Source organism: Watersipora subatra, chromosome 9, assembly GCF_963576615.1.
Source record: "Watersipora subatra chromosome 9, tzWatSuba1.1, whole genome shotgun sequence".
Classification (NCBI taxonomy): Eukaryota; Metazoa; Bryozoa; class Gymnolaemata; order Cheilostomatida; family Watersiporidae; genus Watersipora; species Watersipora subatra.
Window position 1 is genome coordinate 56,816,410 of NC_088716.1, and position 25,482 is coordinate 56,841,891.

Genomic DNA, 25,482 nt, shown 5'->3' on the forward strand with positions numbered 1-25,482 from the left:
AAAGACATGTTCACTCCCACCTCCTCCAAGTATGCTATATGCCTCATTGATATTGTTCCGAGTGCACCAATTACTATTGGTATCACTTCGGTCTTCACCTTCCACAGTCTGTTTATCTCGAACCCAAGCTCTTTGTATTTACCAATCTTCTCATCTTCCTTCTGTACTACCCTTGTGTCTCCAGGTATTGCTATGTCTATGACCTGACATTGTTTGGTTTCTTTATTTATTAGTATCAGGTCAGGTCTTCTAACTTCAATAACCTTGTCTGTCTGCACATTGAAGTCCCATAGCAGCTTCACACTTTCTCGTTCTCCAATACAGCTTCTGCACGGTGGTCGTACCATTTTTCTGTGTGGGGCAACTCATGTTTCTTGCATATGCTCCAGTGCACTGCACTTGCCACTTTGTAATGCCGCCCTTTATATTCTGTCTGTGTGATCTTACTGCATTCGCTGACCATGGAGGAAACTGTTTCATCTTTCTGCTTGCACAATCTGCATTTCAGATCGTTTGTTGACTTTTCTATCTTGGCCTTCCTATAGTTGGTTCTTAATGCTTGATCCTGGGCAGCAATGATCAGGCTTTCAGTCTCTCGTTTGAGACATTCCCTCTTCATCCATTGCCATGTCTCCTTTGCAGCCTGATCCTCTGTCTGTCTTAGATGTTGCCCGTTCATTGGCTTATCATGCCAGTTTTGCTTTCGTTCAGTTTTCTGATGGTTGCTAAACTCTTGTCGTCCATCTTCACTGTTGGTATTTATGATCTTACCCGCTGTTCTTATAAATTCAACCGGGCTGCCTTCTGTGTACTTTTTCGGACTGTGACTTTCGTAATTTACAGTTTCCTCAACACTCATTAATCCTCTTCCTCCTTGGTCTCTTTCAATATATACTCTATCTACATCAGATCTTGGATAAAGATCTTTATGCATTGTCAACAGTTTCCGCGTCCTTCTGTCGAGTTGCTGTAACTCAGCCTTCGTCCACTGAATAATCCCTGCTCCCTATCTGTACAAGGACACAGCCCATGTATTATCATTATTATCATTATTATTATTATCATTATTATTATTATCATTATCATTATTATCATTATCATTATTATCATTACTGTTGTAAAGGTTTTTCTTCACAGTCGTGTGGTGGTAAGTGACTGGTTGTAGTCCATGTTGAGTCCGGGTCTTAACAAAAGGCCAAAGGATCCAACATCTTCCTCAACTCCACTAGTGTGGACCTTCCTCAAAATGTTAGCTGTTCCTAAGATGGCCGTCTTCTGTATAGTCTCAAAAGACATGTTCACTCTCACCTCCGCCAAGTATGCTACATGCCTCATTGATATTGTTCCAAGTGTACCAATTACTATTGGTATCACTTCGGTCTTCACCTTCCACAGTCTGTTTATCTCGAACCCAAGCTCTTTGTATTTACCAATCTTCTCATCTTCCTTCTGTACTACCCTTGTGTCTCCAGGTATTGCTATGTCTATGACCTGGCACAGGTTGGTTCCTTTATTTATTAGTATAAGGTCTGGTCTTCTAGCTTCAAAAACCTTGTCTGTTTGCACATTGAAGTCCCATAGCAGCTTGACTTTCTAGTTCTCCAATACAGCTTCTGCACGGTGGTCGTACCATTTTGCTGTGTGGGGCAACTCATGTTTCTTACATATGCTCCACTGCACTGCACTTGCCACTTTATCATGCTGCCCTTTATATTCTGTCTGTGCGATCTTACTGCATTCGCTGACTATGTGGGACACTGTTTCATCTTTCTGCTTGCACAATCTGCATTTCGGATCGTTTGTTGACTTTTCTATCTTGGCCTTCCTATAGTTGGTTCGTAACGCTTAATCCTGGGCAGCAATGATCAGGCTTTCAGTCTCTCGTTTGAGACATCCCCTCTTCATCCATTGCCATGTTTCCTTTGCAGCTTGATCTTCTGTCTGTCTTAGATGTTGTCCGTTCATTGGTTTATCCTGCCAGTTTTGCTTTCGTTCAGTTTTCTGATGATTTCTATACTCTTGTCGTCCATTTTCACTGTTGGTATTTATGATCCTACCTGCTGTTCTTATAAATTCGACTGGGCTGCCTTCTGTGTACTTTTTCAGACTGTGACATTCGTAATTCACAATTTCCTCAACACTCATTAATCCCCTTCCTCCTTGGTCTCTTTCAACATATACTCTATCTACATCAGATCTTGGATGAAGACCTTTATGCATTGTCATAATTATTATCATTATTATTATTATCATTATTATTATCATTATTATTATCTAACTTATTCTAGTGAGAGGAATTGCTTGAAGAAGAACTTACACAGAATTTTAGTAAATTTTATTAGAGAGTATCGGTATTTTTATATCATTTGCAACTTTTCTTTGCTGTTTGGGGTGGTTTGACTGACTGACGGAATTTCAAGATTCAAAGTGGCAAAACTTGGTCACAGTTAAAATGCTCAGAAAATGCTTACGAAAAGGCAAACAGAATTGAGACATGTAATGCTGCAACTTGAACGCAATAGTCGATATAAACTAGCACAATGATAACAACTAGTGATGTCATTTCGCATGCATTTTTCCTTCTGAGGCGTCAAACATAAAAAAATTGCGATTGATAGAAAAATGCCGAGCTTTCTGATAAATTCTTTCACAATTTTTTTGTAAGGTAATTTTTAAGTCAAACAATTATTAGCTCTTGTTTAACTGTTTATACTCTAGTGCATGCTCAACACCCGCACAGATGTCTGGATTGTTGAAGGCGCTGAAGGAATAAGGTTTTTTCACCAGAGTTTTAGTACTCATGAAAGTTTCTTGCATGTGAATTCATATTTCAGGGCGCTTTCCCATCCCGCCTTGGGGTACTCAAGATGAAGGAGGCTGTCGCTTCACTTATGACTTCTTCTATGCGTATGAAAATGAGAAAGTAGAGTTCAAGGTCATTGTTAAAAAGGACACTCGAATGAAAGAAGTGCACACATATGTAGATATAACAGAAGGAGATCCACCTGAGATAGACATTACATCCGAGGCGTAAGTCTACTAGCACTTACCTTCAATTGTACGTCTTCTTCATCTGTAAGTCTTTTTTAGCTATAAGTCTTCTTTAATCGTAAGTAAATTATAAATCTTCAATTATTTATAGGCAATGTTTGTCAAACTGCGGAGACAAGCTGAACTATGCAGCTAAATACACAGTAGAAGCCCGTGTGACAAATGGCCGAGTTGGTACCATTTACAGCTATGAGTAAGTCTACCTATATTGACAATAGATTACTAATGAATCTCACTTTGTCATTTGTTAGTCCGAATAAATGTTATGCGTTTTCATGATTTTTGGCTGATTACATCCAAGCTTCACACACATATACTGCCAGTTTGTTAAAGATATTTGATTTTAAAACTCTGTCTGGTTCCTGAGAACCATTCCCTTAAACGCACGCACATCCTCCTGATGAAAAATTCAAGAATGCTTTTTTACATGCAAAAAGAACAATTGCCTTCAATGAAAGCAGTGAAAGCGGGGTAGCAATTTGTCTTAAAAATCTACACGCGTTTTGTGGGCTATCTGATTTGAAATGAAAAAGTTCCAAAGGAACGGCTTGTCTATATTATATATGTAGACACTACATTAGTTTCTGCAGTCATAATGTCTTCATGACAGCTGCATAAAGCATTTGAAAACCATCATTCACACAGGTTTAGCGTGGTTTCTAAAAATCATAGAATTAACCCTCGTTCTAGGTCTGCCATGCTCTGTAATGAGTCAAACAAAATGTAGTCAGGTACAGAAGTCCCTCGATAGGAAGTGGATACTTGACAGTCTCTAAAACAATGAAAACAAAATTTTATGTACTGCAAGCAAATGACTTTCATATACAGTCAAACATGGATAACTCGCCTACGGATAGCTCGAACAGATGGTTAATTCGAACGGTTTCTTTGGTCCCTTCCCACGTAATGATAAATTGCTATAGATAACTCGAACTCAACACTGTTAACTCGAACTGTTTTTTTCCCAACGGCTACCGAAACGGTTGTTATCGCTTTAGAAAATCACTTTATTCCAAGCCGTAGAGGTAAACCTGAACTTTTCGTAATTCATAGGCATCGTTATTACCACCGTCGGCAAAATATTTTTGTCAACGACTTTTCTAAAGGTTTGATGAAATTTGATTTATACCAAACATCCGCTTAGCGATCGCCCTTCGGAAGTAAGGTAAAGTGAGGTAATCGTTGCATAAGCTTCAAGAAAAATCGGCTAAATTGATCATGGGTTGAAACGCTCACAAGAAAAAGATGTCTTTTCTTTTGAGCATTTCAACAACGATCAAGTTTTTCCGATGTCAATCTAAAAAACGTCCTGGCAATAACATCACCTCAAACAACAAACCAATCTCAAGTGATAGAAAAATCTCTATACTTTTTGATAAAAACGTTTACATTAGAAGCATTTAATTTGAAACAAGCCATTTGTGCTTTTGGTTTATGTTATAGTTTGTATATGTACATGTATCTACTAATAAATAAGTAAATACATGGACTTGTGACAGTGCTCTGATAACTTGAACGCTCTGATAATTCGAACACTTTCGCTCGGTCCCGTGAAGTTCGAGTTATCCATGTTTGACTGTATGTCAGTGGTTCATTTTTACCTGCAGATGGAATCTCGTCCAGTATGACGATGTTGGAGAGGATGTGAATCCTTACTTTGCTTACCAGTTTGCTCACCCTGAAAAAACGTTTGATAAAGAGAAATGGCGCAACTGTGCTGACTACAGTGACCTTACCCTAGAAGAAATTGAGTCAAAGCGAGCGGAAATCGGCCGGTTCATAGGTGAGTAGGTACATAGGTGAGTAGGTACATAAGTATGTAGGGGCTTAGGTACATAAGTACATTCATAAGTGCATAAGAAAGTAGGTACATAGGTGTGTAAGCGCATATGTACATAGGTACATAGGTATGTAGGCGCATATGTACATAGGTACATGGGTATGTAGGCGCATATGTACATAAGTACATGGGTAAGTAGGCACATATGTACATAAGTACATGGGTGTGTAGGCGCATAGATACATAGGTATGTAGGCGCATATGTACATAGATATGTAGGCGCATATGTACATAGGTGTGTAGGCGCATATATACATAGGTACATAGGTATGTAGGCACATATGTACATAGGTAAGTGGATGCAAGTACTGCTCACGCCATGCCTTCTGTTTGTAGTGTTCAATCGTTCAGTTTTAACGTTTGCTCACTTACTTTCAGATTTCTGCATGGCTGCTTCTACTGGATTAAACAGGCAAGCTATAACCATAGAGAAGAACCTGTTTACAGCTGCAGATGCTACTTCTACATTCTTTCTGTATGTGAAAGTGAACAGACCTCGCTCAACCACCTTTGGTTAGTAACAGTAATTATGGCTCCCAGCATACTTGTGTTGGCATAAAACAGCTCCTTACTCCGTCTTCCTCTTTTCCTTTATATCTTCTTTTTCCCTCACTGTCTTTCTTTTTCTCCCTGTCCTCTTTTTCCCCTTTCCTATCTTCCTTTTCCCCTCTCTATCCTCTTTTCCCCCTCTAATCCTCTTTTTTCCTCACTGTCTTTCTTGATCTCCCTGTCCTCTTTTTCCCTTTTCCTATCTTCCTTTTCCCCTATCTATCCTCTTTTCACTTCTCTATCCTCTTTTTCCCTCACTGTCTTTCTTTTTCTCCCTGTCCTCTTTTTCCCCTTTCCTATCTTCCTTCTCCCCTCTCTATCATCTTTTCCCCCTCTAATCCTCTTTTTTCCTCACTCTTTCTTGATCTCCCTGTCCTCTTTTTCCCCTTTACTATCTTCCATTTCCCCTCTCTATTCTTTTTCCCCTCTCTATCCTCTTTTTCCCTCACTCTCTTTCTTTCTCTCCTTGTCCTCTTTTTCCCCTTTCCTATCTTCTTTTTCCCCTCTATCCTCTTTTCCCCTCTCTATCCTCTTTTTCCCTCACTCTCTTTCTTTCTCTCCCTGTCCTCTTTTTCCCTTTTCCTATCTTCCTTTTCCCCCTATCTATCCTCTTTTCACTTCTCTATCCTCTTTTCCCCTCACTGTCTTTCTTTCTCTCCCTGTCCTTTTTTTCCCCTTTCCTATCTTCCATTTCTCCTCTCTATTCTCTTTTTCCCTCTCTATCCTCTTTTCCCCTCTCTATCCTCTTTTTTCCTTGCTGTCTTTCTATCTCTCCCTGTTCTTCTTTTCCCTCCTTATTTATTCATGCTCATGCATCATTTTTTGGCAACTCATGCGAATAATTTATGAGGAACAAAACTAGTTGGCTTGCAGATTTTTGCCATTTCCATCTTGTAGGTGACACAAAGTTGCGGATTAACAGCATTAACATAACCTAACTCATTAACAGCATTAACATAACCTAACTCATTAACAGCATTAACATAACCTAACTCATTTACAGCATTAACATAACCTAACTCATTAACAGCATTAACATAACCTAACTCATTTACAGCATTAACATAACCTAACTCATTAACAGCATTAACATAACCTAACTCATTAACAGCATTAACATAACCTAACTCATTAACAGCATTAAAATAACCTAACTCATTAACAGCATTAACATAACCTAACTCATTAACAGCATTAACATAACCTAACTCATTAACAGCATTAACATAACCTAACTCATTAACAGCATTAACATAACCTAACTCATTAACAACATTAACATAACCTAACTCATTTACAGCATTAACATAACCTAACTCATTAACAGCATTAACATAACCTAACTCATTAACAGCATTAACATAACCTAACTCATTAACAGCATTAACATAACCTAACTCATTTACAGCATTAACATAACCTAACTCATTAACAGCATTAACATAACCTAACTCATTTACAGCATTAACATAACCTAACTCATTAACAGCATTAACATAACCTAACTCATTAACAGCATTAACATAACCTAACTCATTAACAGCATTAACATAACCTAACTCATTTACAGCATTAACATAACCTAACTCATTAACAGCATTAACATAACCTAACTCATTTACAGCATTAACATAACCTAACTCATTAACAGCATTAACATAACCTAACTCATTTACAGCATTAACATAACCTAACTCATTAACATCATTAACATAACCTAACTCATTAACAGCATTAACATAACCTAACTCATTAACAGCATTAACATAACCTAACTCATTTACAGCATTAACATAACCTAACTCATTAACAGCATTAACATAACCTAACTCATTTACAGCATTAACATAACCTAACTCATTAACAGCATTAACATAACCTAACTCATTAACAGCATTAACATAACCTAACTCATTAACAGCATTAAAATAACCTAACTCATTAACAGCATTAACATAACCTAACTCATTAACAGCATTAACATAACCTAACTCATTAACAGCATTAACATAACCTAACTCATTAACAGCATTAACATAACCTAACTCATTAACAGCATTAACATAACCTAACTCATTAACAACATTAACATAACCTAACTCATTAACAGCATTAACATAACCTAACTCATTAACAGCATTAACATAACCTAACTCATCTCAGCACTCAGTTGCTGGGTTTGTCCTTCTCTCTATCTTACTCTAAATGTTATGGGTTTTTTAACATTTTCTGCCAAGCTGTCTGTCTGCATAACGCTCTTTATTGCTTCAATATAAATCATTTCCATCTATTAAAAACCTCTGTAAATTGTTAGTTTACTATTCTATAAATGCTAACTCTCACAGTTGAAGCGTATGCGCTAAAATGGCCCTGTACTAATCTGAGTTGCAGCAATTTACCGTAATGCCTCCATTTTACTGCCATAGCACTCTATTGTTCAGCCCTTTCCATATAATCGCAATTTATTAAAAGGTTTTACGGTGTTTCCTAGATTCTCTAGACAATGTTATTTTGTTTCAGGCGAAACATATAGAAGATTCAATGTCAATACTCCTCCTTCTGCTGGCGAATGTAAGCCAACTCCAGAAAATGGATCGGCCATTGTGACTAAATTTAACGTTCACTGCGATGTTCCATTTGAAGACGAGCACATGCCACTCTCGTATGAGGTGACATACGCTGCTTCCGATTGCTGCCTTGATGACCCATCAGCAGAACCTCTTTGGAAGTATTTTCACCGAGGTACATCCTAGTATTTACAATAGCATAGTTTATTACTATTGAGTGTGTGCCACTCAGTGGTAATAAACTGTATCATAGTTTCTACATTGTTTGGCTGATTTTGTCCAAAATTGACACACCTATGCTCCGTGCCTTTCGTCAGGGTGCCAAAATACTTAATTTCAAGACTTCATTAGTTTGCTGATAACCAGCCCTTGCAAAATACATATCTGATTAGAAACTCAAGACAAGTGCCTTCAATGAACATGTTCTGTAATGACCAATAACAGCTTACATTTGTTCTGTAATGACCAATAACAGCTTACGTTTGTTCTGTAATGACCAATAACAGCTTACGTTTGTTCTGTAATGACCGATGACAACTCATGTTTGTTCCGTTTTACTGTTTGATCAATTTATATTTGACATTAGTGTCATAGTGGTTCTGCTTTAAAGTTTGTCTAACTTGTTTGAGACCATTTTAAAAAGGTCAGTTCTTTCCTGCCATTGGCTATTATATATTGAGACTAGCTGTGCTACTCGGCGTTGCTCAGGTAATAAAAAAGTGTTTAATCGGAAACTTGATTCGTATTTAACATATAACAACATTTGCCATTCTAACTTTCCAACTACATATCATGAGAGAAGTGTTTTGTGTAATGAGAGTTGCCTGGCAGATTGCCAATGGAAAATTTTAGTGAGCTAACTAATGTCACTTACTTGCGCAGTCACGCCGCTTAGAATGCAAAGCTGTTGGGTATTTGCTCTAATATAATGACTTATATCGGCTAGCTTGCAACCCAATCTTGTTGGCCTAATGGGTACGATATCGGACTGGTGGATGGTTGGGCTGAGATCAATTCTTCTTTGGTACAGATTCCTTATTCCAAGATTTTAATAGCTATAGCCGGAGAGCCACACTTACACACATACTTTAAAATACGGTATAATTCTAATATAAAAATAATATATATATAGATATATTTGTTAATGCTGAAAAGTAACAATATGCCTATTACAGCTTGTTAATTTTAATAATTTTTTCAAAAGATTTAACAGCGGAGAAGGCAGTTTAATTTGCCTGGTCTAAACCAGATGCTTTAAAAGTAAAATCCAAGACATGTAAAATTTGTGTACCGCTACAATATTACTGGTAATGCCAAGATCAGCTGCTTGGCAATGTTTTTCAACACTGTCAGACCAACATGCTGTCTTGCAGGCGATAATCCATACTCCATCAATGGTGGTGTCTTATCTGAAGGAGATGCAAACAACGACTACATTCGTCTCCTCAGAATTAGATGCTTTGATTCAATTGGATCGTGGACAGATGTTTATACCTCTGTTTACGTAACGCCAGCATCACCGGAAGTGATTGCTGAACAGGCTGCATGTATGTACCTACTGTTCCATATTTTTTAAAATCTTGCATTCTCAGTACCTCACTGATTAAGTTCACAATATTATATCAGGCTATATCTTATCCGTACATCACGGTATATATTCACAGTATTATATCACTACTCTCTTCTGTACTGTAGATTATATCTTATCTGTACATCACCGTATATATTCACAGTATTATGTCACTTCTTTCTGCTATACTGTAGATTATATCTTATCCGTACATCACCGTATATATTCACAGTATTATATCACTACTCTCTTCTCTACTGTAGATTATATCTTATCAGTACATCACCGTATATATTCACAGTATTATATCACTACTCTCTTCTATACTGTAGATTATATCTTATCCGTACATCACCGTATATATTCACAGTATTATATCACTACTCTCTTCTCTACTGTAGATTATATCTTATCTGTACATCACCGTATATATTCACAGTATTATATCACTTCTCTCTTCTGTACTGTAGATTATATCTTATCTGTACATCACCGTATATATTCGCAGTATTATCTCACTACTCTCTTCTGTACTGTAGATTATAACTTATCCGTTCATCACCGTATATATTTGAAGTATTATATCACTACTGTCTTCTGTACTGTAGATTATATCTTATCCATACATCACGGTATATATTCACAGTATTATATCACTTCTCTTTTCTGTACTGTAGATTATATCTTATCATTACATCACCATATATATTCACAGTATTATATCACTACTCTCTTCTTTACTGTAGATTCCATCTTATCATTACATCACCGTATATATTCACAGTATTATATCACTACTCTCTTCTGTACTGTAGATTATATCTTATCAGTACATCACCGTATATATTCACAGTATTATATCACTACTCTCTTCTGTACTGTAGATTATATCTCCTCCGTACATCACCGTATATATTCACAGTATTATATCACTACTCTCTTCTATACTGTAGATTATATCTTATCCGTACATCACCGTATATATTCACAGTATTATATCACTACTCTCTTCTCTACTGTAGATTATATCTTATCTGTACATCACCGTATATATTTGAAGTATTATATCACTTCTCTCTTCTGTAATGTAGATTATATCTTATCCATACATCACGGTATATATTCACAGTATTATATCACTTCTCTCTTCTGTACTGTAGATTATATCTTATCATTACATCACCATATATATTCACAGTATTATATCACTACTCTCTTCTTTACTGTAGATTCCATCTTATCATTACATCACCGTATATATTCACAGTATTATATCACTACTCTCTTCTGTACTGTAGATTATATCTTATCTGTACATCACCGTATATATTCACAGTATTATATCACTACTCTCTTCTGTACTGTAGATTATATCTCCTCCGTACATCACCGTATATATTCACAGTATTATATCACTACTCTCTTCTATACTGTAGATTATATCTTATCCGTACATCACCGTATATATTCACAGTATTATATCACTACTCTCTTCTCTACTGTAGATTATATCTTATCTGTACATCACCGTATATATTCACAGTATTATATCACTACTCTCTTCTGTACTGTAGATTATATCTTATCAGTACATCACCGTATATATTTGAAGTATTATATCACTTCTCTCTTCTGTAATGTAGATTATATCTTATCCATACATCACGGTATATATTCACAGTATTATATCACTTCTCTCTTCTATACTGTAGATTATACCTTATCTGTACATCACTGTATATATTCACAGTATTATATCACTACTCTCTTCTGTACTGTAGATTATATCTTATCTGTACACCACTGTATATATTTGAAATATTATATCACTTCTCTCTTCTGTACTGTAGATTATATCTTATCCATACATCACGGTATATATTCACAGTATTATATCACTTCTCTCTTCTGTACTGTAGATTATATCTTATCAGTACATCACCGTATATATTCACAGTATTATATCACTACTCTCTTCTGTACTGTAGATTATATCTTATCTGTACATCACTGTATATATTCACAGTATTATATCACTTCTCTCTTCTGTACTGTAGATTATATCTTATCAGTACATCACCGTATATATTCACAGTATTATATCACTACTCTCTTCTGTACTGTAAATTATATATTATCCGTACATCACCGTATATATTCACAGTATTATCTCACTACTCTCTTCTCATTGTAATTCATGTGTTGCAGTGATGATGAGCAGTGCCGGAAGTGACCTGATGAGCAACCCAGAGATTGCCAATAATCAAATTATGGCTGTCTGCATCACGATGAATAAAGCTAAAAGCAATTGCACTGAATGTGAGTTTGTCTTTGATTTGTGACATTTAAAAATTAATAACCCTGTTGTATTGCTATTTTTTCTGTTTACCCATTTAGCATCAAACAATAGTTGCAACTCAATTTCATATAATTTTGTCAGTTAGTTAAATACCAATAAGGCTAATATCTGGAATGTCGGAAATGTTGTTTCCGAAAAGGTTGTACAACACTTTCTTTTACAAAGTTTCAATAAATGGTATTTCTCCTTTAGCTTTTAAGCCTTTACAAATTATGAATTTTTTTACTGACATGGTCAGATGGTAAATGTTAACTACATCCAATGGCTTGTAAGATTATTCAGGTATGTTCGTGCTAACAAGAAAGATTTCTAAACGCAAATTTACACATGTAAATCTGAGATGTTTCAAATTTATGTAGATGTAATTAGATTCAACAACAACATAATAAAACAGAAAACTACCTTATTTTCTATTTCGAACTCATAACATACATGTAGTTAAATTGTAGTTCTTAAGTTGTATTGTACGCGTTTATATGTATATAATTACAGTGAAACTCGGCTAACTCGCCCTCGGATAGCTCGAACACATGGTTAACTCGAACGGATTTGTTTGGTCCGTTCCCACGCAATGATAAATTGCTTTAAATAACTCGACCTTAACTTCGTTAACTCGAACAGTTTTTTGCCCAACGGCTACCGATACGGTTGTTATCGCTTTAGATTATCACTTTGTTCCAAACCATAGAGATAAACAACAACTTTTAGTAGTTCTTAGGCGTCATTATTACCACTATCGCCAAAATATTTCCAATAACGGCTTTTCTAAAGGTTTGCAAAAAATCAAATTTTAACAAACATCCTCTTGGGGATAGCCCTCCGCAAGTAAGGAGAAGCAAAGTAACCTTCAGATAAACTTTAAGAAAATTCGACAAAACTGGTTTTTGTTCAAACGCTCAAAAGAAAAATATGTTTCTTTTTCTGAGAGTTTCAACCGCGATCAGGTTTTGCCTATTTTAATCTGAAAATGTCCTGGCAGTCACATCACCGAAAACAAACAAACGAATCTCAAATAATAAAAGGAAAATATTTATACTTTCTGATAAAAATTGTTAAAACATTACATGAGAAGTCCCTTAACTTGCAACAAACAATCAATAGTTTTGATTTATATAAAGTTTGTATATATACACTGATAAATACACTAATACATGCACTTGTGACAGTGTTCTCATAACTTGAACGCTCTGATAACTCGAATACTTTTTCTCGGTCCCCTGAAGGTCGAGTTAACCGAGTTTCACTGTATATATATATAGAGACGAATTAGTCGTTTCATGGCAGGAAGTCAACTCTCCTTGGCAATGAGATTTATCTCTCTTGGCTGCTTTGTATATATACCTATATATATATATATGAATATATATAAAAGTTGTTTCCTCACCCCGGACACCCCGTATAGGTCGTAATTTCTGCTCTAACTCGGGTCTCCTACCAGAGACCTGGGAGTTTGAGCACTCGCCTCAAGATCTTAGCTGTTCCCAATAGCGCACTTTTCTGCAACTCACCTGAGTTGGTTGCTGTTGGTATTTGGGCAAGCCACATTTTATGCGCCAGTGTTTTTTGCGCCCAGTGCCCCAATGACTACTGGGATTACAGTTGTTCTTACATTCCAGCATTTTTCAATCTCTTCTCCAAGAGGGAGATATTTCTCTACCTTTTCTTTTTCTTTGCTGGCTATATTGTAGTCATTGGGTACTGCTATATCTATTATAGTAGCCCTCTTGTTCTCCTTGTCCACCACCACTATATCTGGTTGGTTTGCTAGGACATGCTTGTCAGTCCTCTTGGACTTCTACATGCAGTCAGCTGCATGTAGAAGTCCAAGAGGATCTTAACGCGGTCATTTTCATTGACCTTACCAGGAGCTTCCCACCAGTGTTATGGTTTATTAAGGCCATACTCATCACATAGACTTCTATACACAACACCTGCGACATGATTATGCCGCTCAGTGTATGCTTTTCCTGCTAGCTGCTTGCATCCACTGATGATGTGTTGGATGGTCTCAGGTGCATCTTTGCACAGTCTGCATCTAGGATCGTCTCTAGTGTGATAGATTTTTGTTTGGAGTTGCCTTGTTGGGAGCACTTGCTCCTGGGCTGCCATGATTAGCGACTCTGTATTGGTCGTTAGGTTTCCTTTGTTGAGCCACATATATGTCTGGTGAAGATCGCCAACCTTAGATATTTGTCGGTGGTAAGCACCATGAAGAGGTTTCGTGTGCCAGTCAATTTCCTCATCATCAGTGCGTAGGTCCGTTGTAATAGCAGCTGATTGAAATTAAGCTAGCAACTTATCTGAAGTGGCCATAGAGGCTGCATATGCTTCAATGCTTTGCTCCTCCTCTTTTACTGTCTGCTGTACACTTTTGAGTCCGCTACCGCTATCTTTCCTATCGAGATACAATCTAGTAGTATCAGATGTTGGGTGGAGTGCTCTATGCATGGTCAGCAAATGACGAGTTGCTATATCTGTTTTCTTGATAGCTTCCTCAGTCCACTTTATTATGCCTGCTGGATATCTTATTACTGGGAGTGCGTAGGTATTTATTGTCATGACTTGGTTCTTTGCATTGAGCTGGCTCCGTTATATATATATATATATACATGTATATATATATATATATTATATATATTGCTATTATAGGTAATTAACACCTTTTAATTCTTGACCAACATCTTTCCATAAACGTGAAGCCCTCTAACAGTGCAATAAAAATCTAGCTGAGACATAGCATGTAAGTATATTGATGCAAGGGTTTAGGAATTTTAATTCAAACTTGGAAGTAAAAGAAAATTATTTTCACGTGTATTGATATAGCCTGGTTTTTTATTAAAGAGGAAGGAAGTTTAGCGAAACCCGTCTTAACATTCGCGCTCTCGAAGGGGGTCAAGGACGACAAAACCTCGGTCATTAGCCGCGGTCTGTGGGCATACGTGGCTTGTTGGAGGATTATTTTTTCTTTCATGAGTCATCTGTTTTTTGAGCACAAGCTACGCGGCTTGAGCATGAGGACTTACGGTATATAGGTGTATATATAGGTATATATATAGGTATATATATAGGTATATATATAGGTATATATACAGGTGTATATATATATACATGTATAGGTATATATTTATATATAGATATATATGTAACTAGAGTGTTGGAATAGTTTAATGTTATTTATCTTTCTTCCAGATTGATGTTTTACTCTGTATATATATATAATGTTATATATATAATGTTATATATACATATATAAGTATAGAGTGTTATAAATAACTAGAGTGTTGGAATAGGTTAAAGTCACTTATCCAGGTTTTATATGTATAAACATATCCATATGTGTAAATACATATACATGTATGTATAAATATTCATATCGTATTACATTGTGTACAACTAATAATTCATATACCTTAATATTTTAGATGTTGTTTATGCTTATCATACTTGCAAGGCTGGTCAGATGTTCAATTGGTTTAGCATAGCTAAGTTAAAGTTGTTTACCCTTGCTTGGTGTCACAGCGACATGTACCCATTTGCACTATAGGTGACAAGAATGATTACGTTGGCCTAATCCCTGAAGATGGAGATGAAACACCCGAGGAGTATGCCGAAAGACTCTATCAACACTGTAAGACTGCGGAACTAGACTGTTGGCATGAAGTGCTGCGTAATAAGATGACTGTAAAGGAAGCCATGTTGGGAAACCTTAAAATAGATGAGCCGGTCAGCTAATACGCTTTATGTCTTTAATGTATCGTAAAGGTATCAACTTGACTAGTTAGTTGTCTGTAGTTGTCTGCTCTCTGACTGTTAGTTGTAGTGTTGGCTATCATTCTCCTCAGTCTGTAATCGTTTTAAGATCCATATCTCTGAGTGTTCTCTCTGTCTCATCACCAAGATTCATCAACCCGAAAGCTCTCGAGCCAGATCGGGATGCAATCTGGCTCGAGAGTTTGCATGGAGCCAATCGCAATTGCATCGCAATTGTGCGTTACTATAAGCTCGCTCTCGCTAGACTCCGCCTTGTATTCATACACTTTTTCCGTAAATAACTGCGAATCAACTCTTTACAATTTGCTGCCATAGTTTGGTTTAAAAATCTAACAAAATAAACTCTATGAATCTGAAAAAAGTGTTTTTAAATGGATGTGAGATGTAAAGAGCACCGGTGAGCAGAGCCGTACGCAAATGCTAGGGAATAAAAATGCGCAGGCAAGCGCATAGGCATTGAGCTTCATTAATTATTTTCCTTTTTCTATTATTCCTTAATCTGATTAAGTTTGTTACTCTCATACAATTTCAAATTATGCTTGATTCTTGTTTTTATTTCTTCCAAAACTCTATAAAAAAATTTGTACGAAGCAAACTTGGACAAATAACAAAAAAACATGGGAAGACAAAATGATGCAGATGTTTGCCGTAATTATTGTTTTCGTCATCACAGCTAATAGTTATGATGTCACAGTCTTCTTTCTCTACCTTTTTCTAAATCCGCTAAGTGAAAAATGGAAATCACAAAATAAATTTTAAATTTAATTAAAATTATATGAGAATTTGCCCTCAATGTGCCAGCTTGCAAAGATTGTGTAGAAATTTACAACAAATCAATTATTTGTGTATCTGTTGAATATATACACTGACGCTAAAGATTATACATTATATAATGAATAAGTGAAATATAAAATAATAATTTAATAGAAAATAAGTAATATTACTCGCTGCTTACTTTCACATTATTAATTTATTTTCACCATTAAAATAAAAGTTTTATTGCTTCTCGCGCAATATTTATATTTATTTATATTTAGTTTAATATAGTTTAATCACATTATATCAAGTTTTTGTTACAAAATGTCTTATTAAATGGCTTAAATTCTCTTTATCGTAAATCATTGCTCTTGAAGCTGCCCTCCAATCCTAATACTCAACTGCATGCGCTAATAAAAAACTGCATTGTAGAAAACGGTTGCTGGATGTGAGTTGAAGATGGCAACTCTGGTGGAGGTCACTGGGAATCCTGAAGAGCTGAGTGGAGATGCCCAAGATGAAGTGGCCAGCCAGTCGAAGGTAACATCTAATTACTTAGTTACCTTATGAGAAAACTTATGGAGCAGTGTGACTTGAAGTTGTGCGTGTCATATCAAATATGAGAAAATTATTAGAAAACTTGTTCATTAGTCTGAAAGTTTGACGTGCGCAATTTACGATGATATGCAAAAGTTTATTGCTGAGGCAAAACATTGTATGGCTGATCTGTAAGTTGGAACTAGAATTAGCCCCTCGCCAGCTGTTTTGCCACATAAATCAGTATGTGAACTAGTTAACCTCAGACATGGTTGTGCAAATATTATTAGCCTACTAGTGCACTTGCCAATCTTTATCACTGTGAGAGATTGTCATGAGTAGGCAGTACATGTGTAATGGCAGAGGGTAGTTTACCAGGGCCGTAAAAATAATAAATTTCTTAGCCAAACCAAAACAAGTCCGGCCATTGGGAGGAGCTCGAGTTATCTGCCAACCTTGGTTGGCTGGCAGGACAGCATCTCTAAGTTAGCCGGCCACTCTTTGGCACACAGGAAGAACCACCAGCAAGTCTGGTTGACCAGGTACACTGCGCTGCCGCACTCGGTCGTTTGATATATGCAGAAACAGAATTTTTAAAAAGCAGTCGAGGCAGTTTGAGGACGTTTTGACCATGGCAAATGGCCTTGCTAAAAAGTCGACGACCCTGCGTTTTGCTGAAAAAAGACCAGGAAACAGCGACAGCAGCAACAGAGAGCTTCCCGCAGGCCACACAGCAGCCTGACTTGTACGAGTCTAGGGGCACGCGACTCCCTTCCAAGAAAAGAGTAGCCAAGATGACGGCGCCGGTAGAGAACTTCTCTACCTTGTCAATTCAGCCTAAAAGCCGGGTGGAGAGACTAATCAGCGTTTGATATCGTTTGAAAATCAGAGTTCGTAGCGCACACGCTCTCTGCATGTACGTTCTTTGATTGTCATGCATGTATATTCATTTGCTGAATATATATATCATTGCCACTTAACACGCAGTAGCGTTATTTGACTATCTTGTGGAAGGTAAAGGGAACTAGCAGGCAGTTTCCTTTACACAATTATCCCATAAAGGGATAAGGTGAGTTGAGTGGTAGTATGCTTGCTTAAAGGTTCACTTGCAATTAAATTCACATTACAGTTATTTGGTATCATAAAATTCACCATGTTTTACTCTGTTGTGTTGTAGGTCCAAAATATATGTGTGATTACAAGCTCTTAAAAGCTAAAGAACGAATTGTTAATCGCAGCCACACGAGACCGCCGTAGTTTGGATTCTCTTTCCAAAACGGCTCAAATGGGACGTAGTTGTTACAGGATGGTTTCTGTTTACACTTTCATGCAACCTCATTCGTCGAAATATTTTCGCAAATATACTTCATGCATTCAATAAAACCATGTCTATTGTTTTTTCGCGTCTGTTTTATCGTCATTGTAATGCTGTCACTTTTAGCACTGATATCTTATAACTTATCGTAAAAAATTGTTAAACCTTTTAACCTTAGCTCGAAGGAGTACATATCATTGTTTGATAATCATGACGAGCCTGTTGGTCACCTGTGATAATCGAAAAGTGCTGCAAAAATTATTTGCGAAGTATTGGGTCACGTGATCAGATTACGCCTTGACGATTGAATAATGCCGAAACAAAACTGTATAGTAGCGAGCATCTATATTTGATACGGGGTCTTCGGTAAAACCCGAAGTGTTTGTCATAAACTAGTGCTACGATAAGTTTTATATTGAGCTTTTTATTGGCCTTTCAATTCACGTGAGAACATCACGTGACAAGAGGCTAACCAAACTGTAATGACTACGTCAGAGAAATAAACAGATTCCAATCTACGGCGGCGTTTCGTTTTTGAGCTTTTAAGAGCTTTTAATCACATTTCCACATATTTTGCACCTACAGCACAACCGAGTAAGACATGGTGAATCTTTTGATACCAAATAACTGTAATGTGATTTTTGTTGCAAGTCAACCTTTAATGATTCAGAGGTTGGATTCCACACGAGATTTTTTTTTTTTCTAATGCTCTTAGTATGGCTTCAGACAAACAGACAGATGAACACTGCTCTTATTATAGTAAATATTATGTTTGGTCCAACAGAAAAACCCACAGAGGGAGATTTGCTCAGTTTTAGAAGTTTTACTAGTTTTACTAGTTAAAGAATTTATACAGAGAAGCCTGATTAAACCAGAATTACAAAAAGTTGAAAGTTATACTGTTAAAGAAACTAGGAAATTTAATATAACATGAAAGAAATCTATGCTTTTTATTTTTTCTTGTTTTACAGTACTGTGTCCTGCTTTTGGTGAACACTGATCAGAAGTTAGACATCACTACAACTGAGAACACAGCAAACTCAGCCTTGAGCACTGCTGGTAGCGCTATGATCTCGGCACATCAAAATCAGAAAGACGAGCAGGAAGAGCAGTTAGGTATAGCGTCTCAGAGTGAAGCACACGCAGAAGTTAGACGACGTAGAAAAAAGCGCTCTTCAGGTCTTACAGCTCAAGAGACCCAGATGGATCTTTTGAAAACTGTTGACTCTATCGGTAGTATTGTTGGGTCGTCGAAGGCTGCTGGAGAAAGTCCTTCAAAGTTCAGCACTCCAGTCATGAACCTTGCAGTGAACAAAGCATGGGGAGATAAAGCATGTGAGTGAACAGTTTGATTACTTCTAATTGCCTAAAAATGCTTTTTCGTTGTTTTTTTAAATCTCTATACGCGCCAATTAGTTTCATTTTAAAAATATATTAGTCTTATTAGGATATTTGTAGGATATTTGTTACATAAAATGATTGCCGCAAGCTGTGATTTTAGATGTCAAAAATTACTTTTTGTGTTGTCAACATCAGCAGTTAAGTACTAATTTTATCACCATGGTTAATGGATGTTTCATTTAAGCAAAGAAGCTCAAAAATGTATTAAAAGCGTTTTTTCTAAAACTCATCAAAATGCACTATCTCTTCAGTTGTCTTTAGAGAAAAAAATGTAATCACATAAAGCCTGACAATTTACTAGCATTTTTGTAGAAGCAGTGGATGTACCAGCAGTTGTCTTTATTCTAATAGACATTGCTGTAGTAACAGCAAATGCATCAGCTGTTGTTTTTTCTCTAATGGGCATTGTTATTGTATGAGTAGATGCAACAACGGTCATGCTCTCTTTAATAGACATTGTCACAATAAGAGCAGACACACCAGCAGTTGTGCTCTCTCTCTAATACACATTGTTATGGTAACACTTGATGTACTAGCAGTTGTGATCTCTTTAATAGACATTGTCACAATAAGAGCAGACACACCAGCAGTTGTGCTCTCTCTCTAATACACATTGTTATGGTAACACTTGATGTACCGGCAGTTGTGGTCTCCTTAATAGACATTGTTGTAAATACTAGCAGATAAAACAGCAGTTGTGTTCTCTTTAATAGATATTGTTACAGTAGCAAACCAAGCAGATTTTGCTCCAGCAGTTGTGCTCTGTTTCTGATGGATATTGTTACGGTAACAGCAGGAGTAACAGCAGTTGTGCTCTCTAATATACACTGTCATAGTAATAGTGGGTGTACCAGCAGTTGTGCTCTCTTAAACAGACATTGGCACAGTAACAGATGTAACACCAGCTGTGCTCTCTCTCTCTCTCTCTCTCTCTCTCTCTCTCTCTCTCTCTCTCTCTCTCTCTCTCTCTCTCTCTCTCTCTCTCTCTCTCAGCATTCATTAAACTCTTCAAGGATGCAACAACATAAATTATCAACAGACTTACATTCACCAGGTATTCACAATTGTTCTTTTCTAATGTTTTAGCGCTACACCTTGTCACGCAATCTACTCAAATAAACAAACTATCATAAAAAGCATCTCTTTACAGTGATACTGCAGTTTCTAATGGACAACTGTAATAAATTACATTATTGATTTTAGTTACCCTTTTTTTAAATAAAGTTGAGGAGTTGCAGAATTCCATCAGCTATTTTTCAACACGCTTATTGTAGGCTGATGATTTGTTTATCTTACAGCTAATGTACCGGCTGATGATGGCAATGGCTTTAACTTGCCTTCCTCTGACAGTCTCTTTCCGGATGCCAATGACACGAGTCAGCTGGTTATGTCATCACAAGTCGTTTCACAGCCTTCTAACCCATTTGTTGGCAAAAATGACTCAAGCAATGACACACTGAGCATAAACAGCGCTGTTGTTATGCTTAGCCTTACCAACTCTACTGGTGGTAACATAGATCTGGGTGCGTATGACCAGCTTTTTACCAAAGCTTTCTATAGCTGTTAACGCAGTTTGAAAACCAAATAATGCTTTGATTTCTAAATTGCAATCTTGTTATCCAACATCAGTATCGATTCATCAACCCTCTTTTTTTCTTTTATTGGAGCCTTTCCAACTGCTGACCCTTAAAAATTGGATAACATTGCTTATAAACATTCTCTTTTAGGAAATTTGACTAAGCCAACCCATGTCTTCATTAAACGTGACAGGAACGATGTCTCTATTGAACGAATAGTGCAAAAGGCTGGAGAATATGAAAATGATGGTGACCGAACTCCTTTCATAATACACAAGGTAGAGAATTCTTAACCATTTTAAAAGCTGCTACAAATTTTTTAGAAAACGCTATCAGCTTTCTATTGTATTTTTTGTGATTCTTATTATTATTGGTAGCTAGTGCAGCATGATGTTAAGCTGGTGTTGATGTCTCTGGAACTTGGGTCAGAACAACTAACCTGGGCGATCTAAAATTTTCCTGAGTATTCTAGACAATCCCAGCAGCACAGCAAATGACATTTTTGGGAATTCATCCTTGTCAACATTCAGTTTGATCAGCTGCTCTTCCACATTCATGACCGCGCCATGACCGTCTTCCAGACCTTTCTCAATTCTTTTGCCAAATCCCTATACTTTTCCACCATTTCCTGTTTTTGTCTTTTACTCTCCCATCTCCTGGTATAGCCATATCAATCAGCCATGTGTGGTCTAGCTCCTTATTCTTCGATGCAATATCTGGTCATCTAGCCTGTATCACATGATCTGTTTGAATGCTCATTTCCCATATACTCATATAGGGTAGTATCTTTGCTTTCTCATTCTCTAAGACTGTCTCTGTCTGGTGGTCGCACCACTTCTTAGATGTTTTGAATTCACACTATATAGATAGATTACAATACACTATTCTTGCCACTCCATCATGTCTTTTTTGTACTCTGTTGCAGCTATCTTGCTGCACTCACTTATAATTTGGAATGCAGTTCCTTTTTCTTTTCATATAGTCTACACAATGTCTGGTCTAATTGCTTTTTAACACGTTTCCTTTTCCATCTAGTTAGTAGTCCCTTGTCTTGAGCTGCTGTCATTATTCCTTCTCTCTCTATCTTCATACAGCCATTCTTTATCCTTGCGTATGTCTGTTTGCCTTCAGTGTCTGCCACTAGCCAAGGATATTATCCGTGTAATGCTTGTTTTGGTCCAGTCTTTAGTTTTCTTCTCCTTTCTTTCCTCTTTGTATTCTTTTTTGCTTTTCTTTCTCCGATAACTTCAACTAATTTTTAAATAATTTGACATTCCGTGTTCTTCTTTATGTATTGTTTCTTCTATTGATGTTTATCCTTTTTCTCCCTCAGCTCTGGGTAAGTAGAACCGTGACATATTGGCTCTTGGATGAAGCATTCTATTCATTGTCATCAACTTCACTGTTTTTCGATGCATGATTCTCATTTCTTGTTGTGTCCAGTTAAGAATTTCAGCAGGGTATCTGAGTACAGCTACTGCCCATGAGTTGATTGCCTGTATATTTCCTTCATTTAACTTTGATCTCAGTATTAATGTAAGTCTTCTTATGTATTATTTCATTACTTTTTCCTTTCATACGTATCATTATATAATCACGCCTCTCATCTTTCTCCAGATCTTTTCTCACCTTTTTCAGCCAAGAGGCTTTCTTATTATGGGCTGTGGCTTGCTCCCGAATTCCTCTATCAAAATCCATAGTTTCTATCTACACTGTTAGGTGTCTCAGTTTATTTCTGTTCTCTTTGTATGTCTTGATAAAACCTTTTCTGATTACCTTTAAATAACCTGTCGTGCTGAAATTGTCATCTGTCATCTAACTCTGTCATCTAACTCTCATTGTTCTATCCTATGCTCAATCTCAAACAGTTCAACATCCATTAGCCATTGTTTCCTGATGAGAGCCCCTGCTTGGCCTGCAAGTCTCTGATCTGGTATTATCACCCCCCCTCTATCTTACCGCAGTTGGGCCATCTTCATGTATTCTTTTTTATTGGGCTCACTATTGTAATAACACTCCTTATTGTGATATTATTCTGCCTCATGTACTTTATTCGCGTTGTGTATTGTGTCCTGGCCAGTATCTTGTTAACGACCGGTCCCTGCCTGGTTTGTGTCCACACTTGTCACAGGTGACCTGCCAAACAAGGCTTCAATAACTCGAAAATGTCTACCACTCACGCAGTTAGCGTTTCTATTCTAATTTTGATTCATCGTAGGTATGAGTGTTTGATTTGTTTGAAGTTTTCTCATAAAGATGCTGGTCAATGACATATCCCATACATAAATGGTTTCTCATTTTATGTTGGGGTTGAGTCCCCTAGCTTTTAGGCGGAACAAGACTACTACTGCAAGGCAGCATGAACCAGTTGATCTTGGTGGGTTTGGTGAAGCGTTGGGTACCTAGTCAATATTAGTGGAAATCCACTAATAGCGCAATTATTATTATTATTTATACATGGTTCTTTACTATTATTTTTTGCGCTACTACTGCTTTTGTAATAGAAGAAATAAAGAAAATGTTTTTAACCATCCGATGGTTCTATTTTTTATTTTTGTACAATTTTTTTGTTCTTTGACAGGTGAAAGTCCCGGCAGCGTCTAGTCTGCACATTCGAGTCGTCCAGACTTGGCAGTTTAACACCACCAACTGCTCAGCCATCAATCTAACAATGGCTGACAATGAAACAATGGAGTATTGCAACTGGACCAGTGAGTCACTTTGTCTCCATGTTTAAACATTTCTATGTAATGCTTATCTCTCATTCTCATTTTCTACCTTATGTTATGATTATACAATGTACTTGACACCTGCAAGCAAGCGACTATGTTACTTGTCAGTCTGCTATCTGTAAGCTTTGTAAACATTAAACTATGCTATTTGCGAACAAACCATCAGCATGTTACTTCTGAACAAGCTACATATATGTATGTTTCTTACAAATAAACTATCTGTATGTTTGTAGCAAAAAAGCTATCTGTATGTTAGTTGCAATCAAGCTAACTGTAGGTATCTTGCAAATATGCCAACTGTATGATACATGCAAACAAGCTGTGTGTTACATCCAAGCTAACTGTATGTTACTTGCTAACAAGCTGTCTGCATTTTCACGTAAATAAGCTATCTGTATGTTTGCAGCAAATAAGCTGTCTGTATGTTACTTGTAATCAATTTATCTGTATGTTACTTGCAAAAAAGCTGTGTATTACACACAAACTACCCGTGTGCTACCCGCAAAACAAACTATCTCTATGCTAGTAATCGAATCACAACCAAGAACATTCATGAAATAGGATGATTGTTAAAGCTATTGTCATCATATAGACTATAAACTTGGAGTAAACCGAACTGAAAATTAACTCTTTGAGAATGGGTGGCCTTGACAATGCCCCCGGTGGTGGAAGACAGAGCTTAGGTGAGGTATGTGCAAGGAATTTAAGAGAAGAAAGAGGGAGACAGACTATCTTGATGTATATGGAGAAGAGTTATGCCATTGTGGATATCATACATTATATTTTTGTTTGGCTGGTGTATATGTTGAAAAAGAAATTTTAGTTGAACAGAGAAGTTCTAGTTTAGCTCTCTCTAGCTGCCAAAAACCATTAATTTAGTTCTTTTTTCACTTTCCAATTCGCCCTCGTACATCATATTTTTCACCAAGAAATATGTTGCATTATATGGTAGCTCATATTTGTCAAAGCGTTCTTCACGAGTCTGTTGGGTTCACATTCCTAAAAAAGTGAATTTTGTTCTGTCGATTCTGGACTGTAGGCTATATTTGTACCTCAAGAGTTATAATAGAAGTTCATTAGCTACTGGGTGGGTTGTAATGAACCCACCCAGTAGCTAAGGTGGGTTCATTACGACCCACCTTAGCTACTGGGTGGGTTGTAATGAGCCCACCCAGTAGCTAAGGTGGGTTCATTACGACCCACCTTAGCTACTGGGTGGGTCGTAATGAACCCACCCAGTAGCTAAGGTGGGTTCATTACGACCCACCTTAGCTACTGGGTGGGTTGTAATGAACCCACCCAGTAGCTAAGGTGGGTTCATTACGACCCACCTTAGCTACTTTTTAGGCCAAGGTGGGTTGTTACCCACCTTGGCCTAAAAAATGCTGAAGTTTCTTGTCTCCTATCAAGTGGCCCACCCATGTTCGTAGCGCTGCTATTCTAACAGGAATGTTGGA

The 25,482-nt window shown here is 37.0% G+C and overlaps 2 protein-coding genes across 2 annotated transcripts in view; one reads left to right on the top strand and one right to left on the bottom strand.

The window, feature by feature from the left end:
* Window positions 1-6,270: 6,270 nt before the first annotated feature.
* On the bottom strand, window positions 6,271-7,598 carry LOC137405263 (homeobox-like protein HDP1). The gene is made up of 2 exons (XM_068091490.1): window positions 7,595-7,598; window positions 6,271-7,508 (listed from the first exon to the last, which is right to left on the bottom strand). The coding sequence occupies exons 1-2, from the start codon at window positions 7,596-7,598 to the stop codon at window positions 6,271-6,273; spliced, it is 1,242 nt and encodes a 413-aa protein (XP_067947591.1).
* A 171-nt stretch (window positions 7,599-7,769) lies between these two features.
* Window positions 7,770-25,482, top strand: part of LOC137405264 (polycystin-1-like protein 2) — a 43,653-nt gene continuing 25,940 nt past the window's right edge. The window contains exons 1-10 of the mRNA XM_068091491.1: window positions 7,770-7,812; window positions 7,961-8,182; window positions 9,381-9,554; window positions 11,786-11,896; window positions 15,481-15,659; window positions 16,896-17,003; window positions 19,287-19,650; window positions 21,015-21,239; window positions 21,444-21,571; window positions 23,875-24,004. Of these exons, the coding sequence (XP_067947592.1) occupies window positions 7,770-7,812; window positions 7,961-8,182; window positions 9,381-9,554; window positions 11,786-11,896; window positions 15,481-15,659; window positions 16,896-17,003; window positions 19,287-19,650; window positions 21,015-21,239; window positions 21,444-21,571; window positions 23,875-24,004 (1,684 nt within the window). The remainder of the gene's footprint in view (window positions 7,813-7,960; window positions 8,183-9,380; window positions 9,555-11,785; window positions 11,897-15,480; window positions 15,660-16,895; window positions 17,004-19,286; window positions 19,651-21,014; window positions 21,240-21,443; window positions 21,572-23,874; window positions 24,005-25,482) is intronic.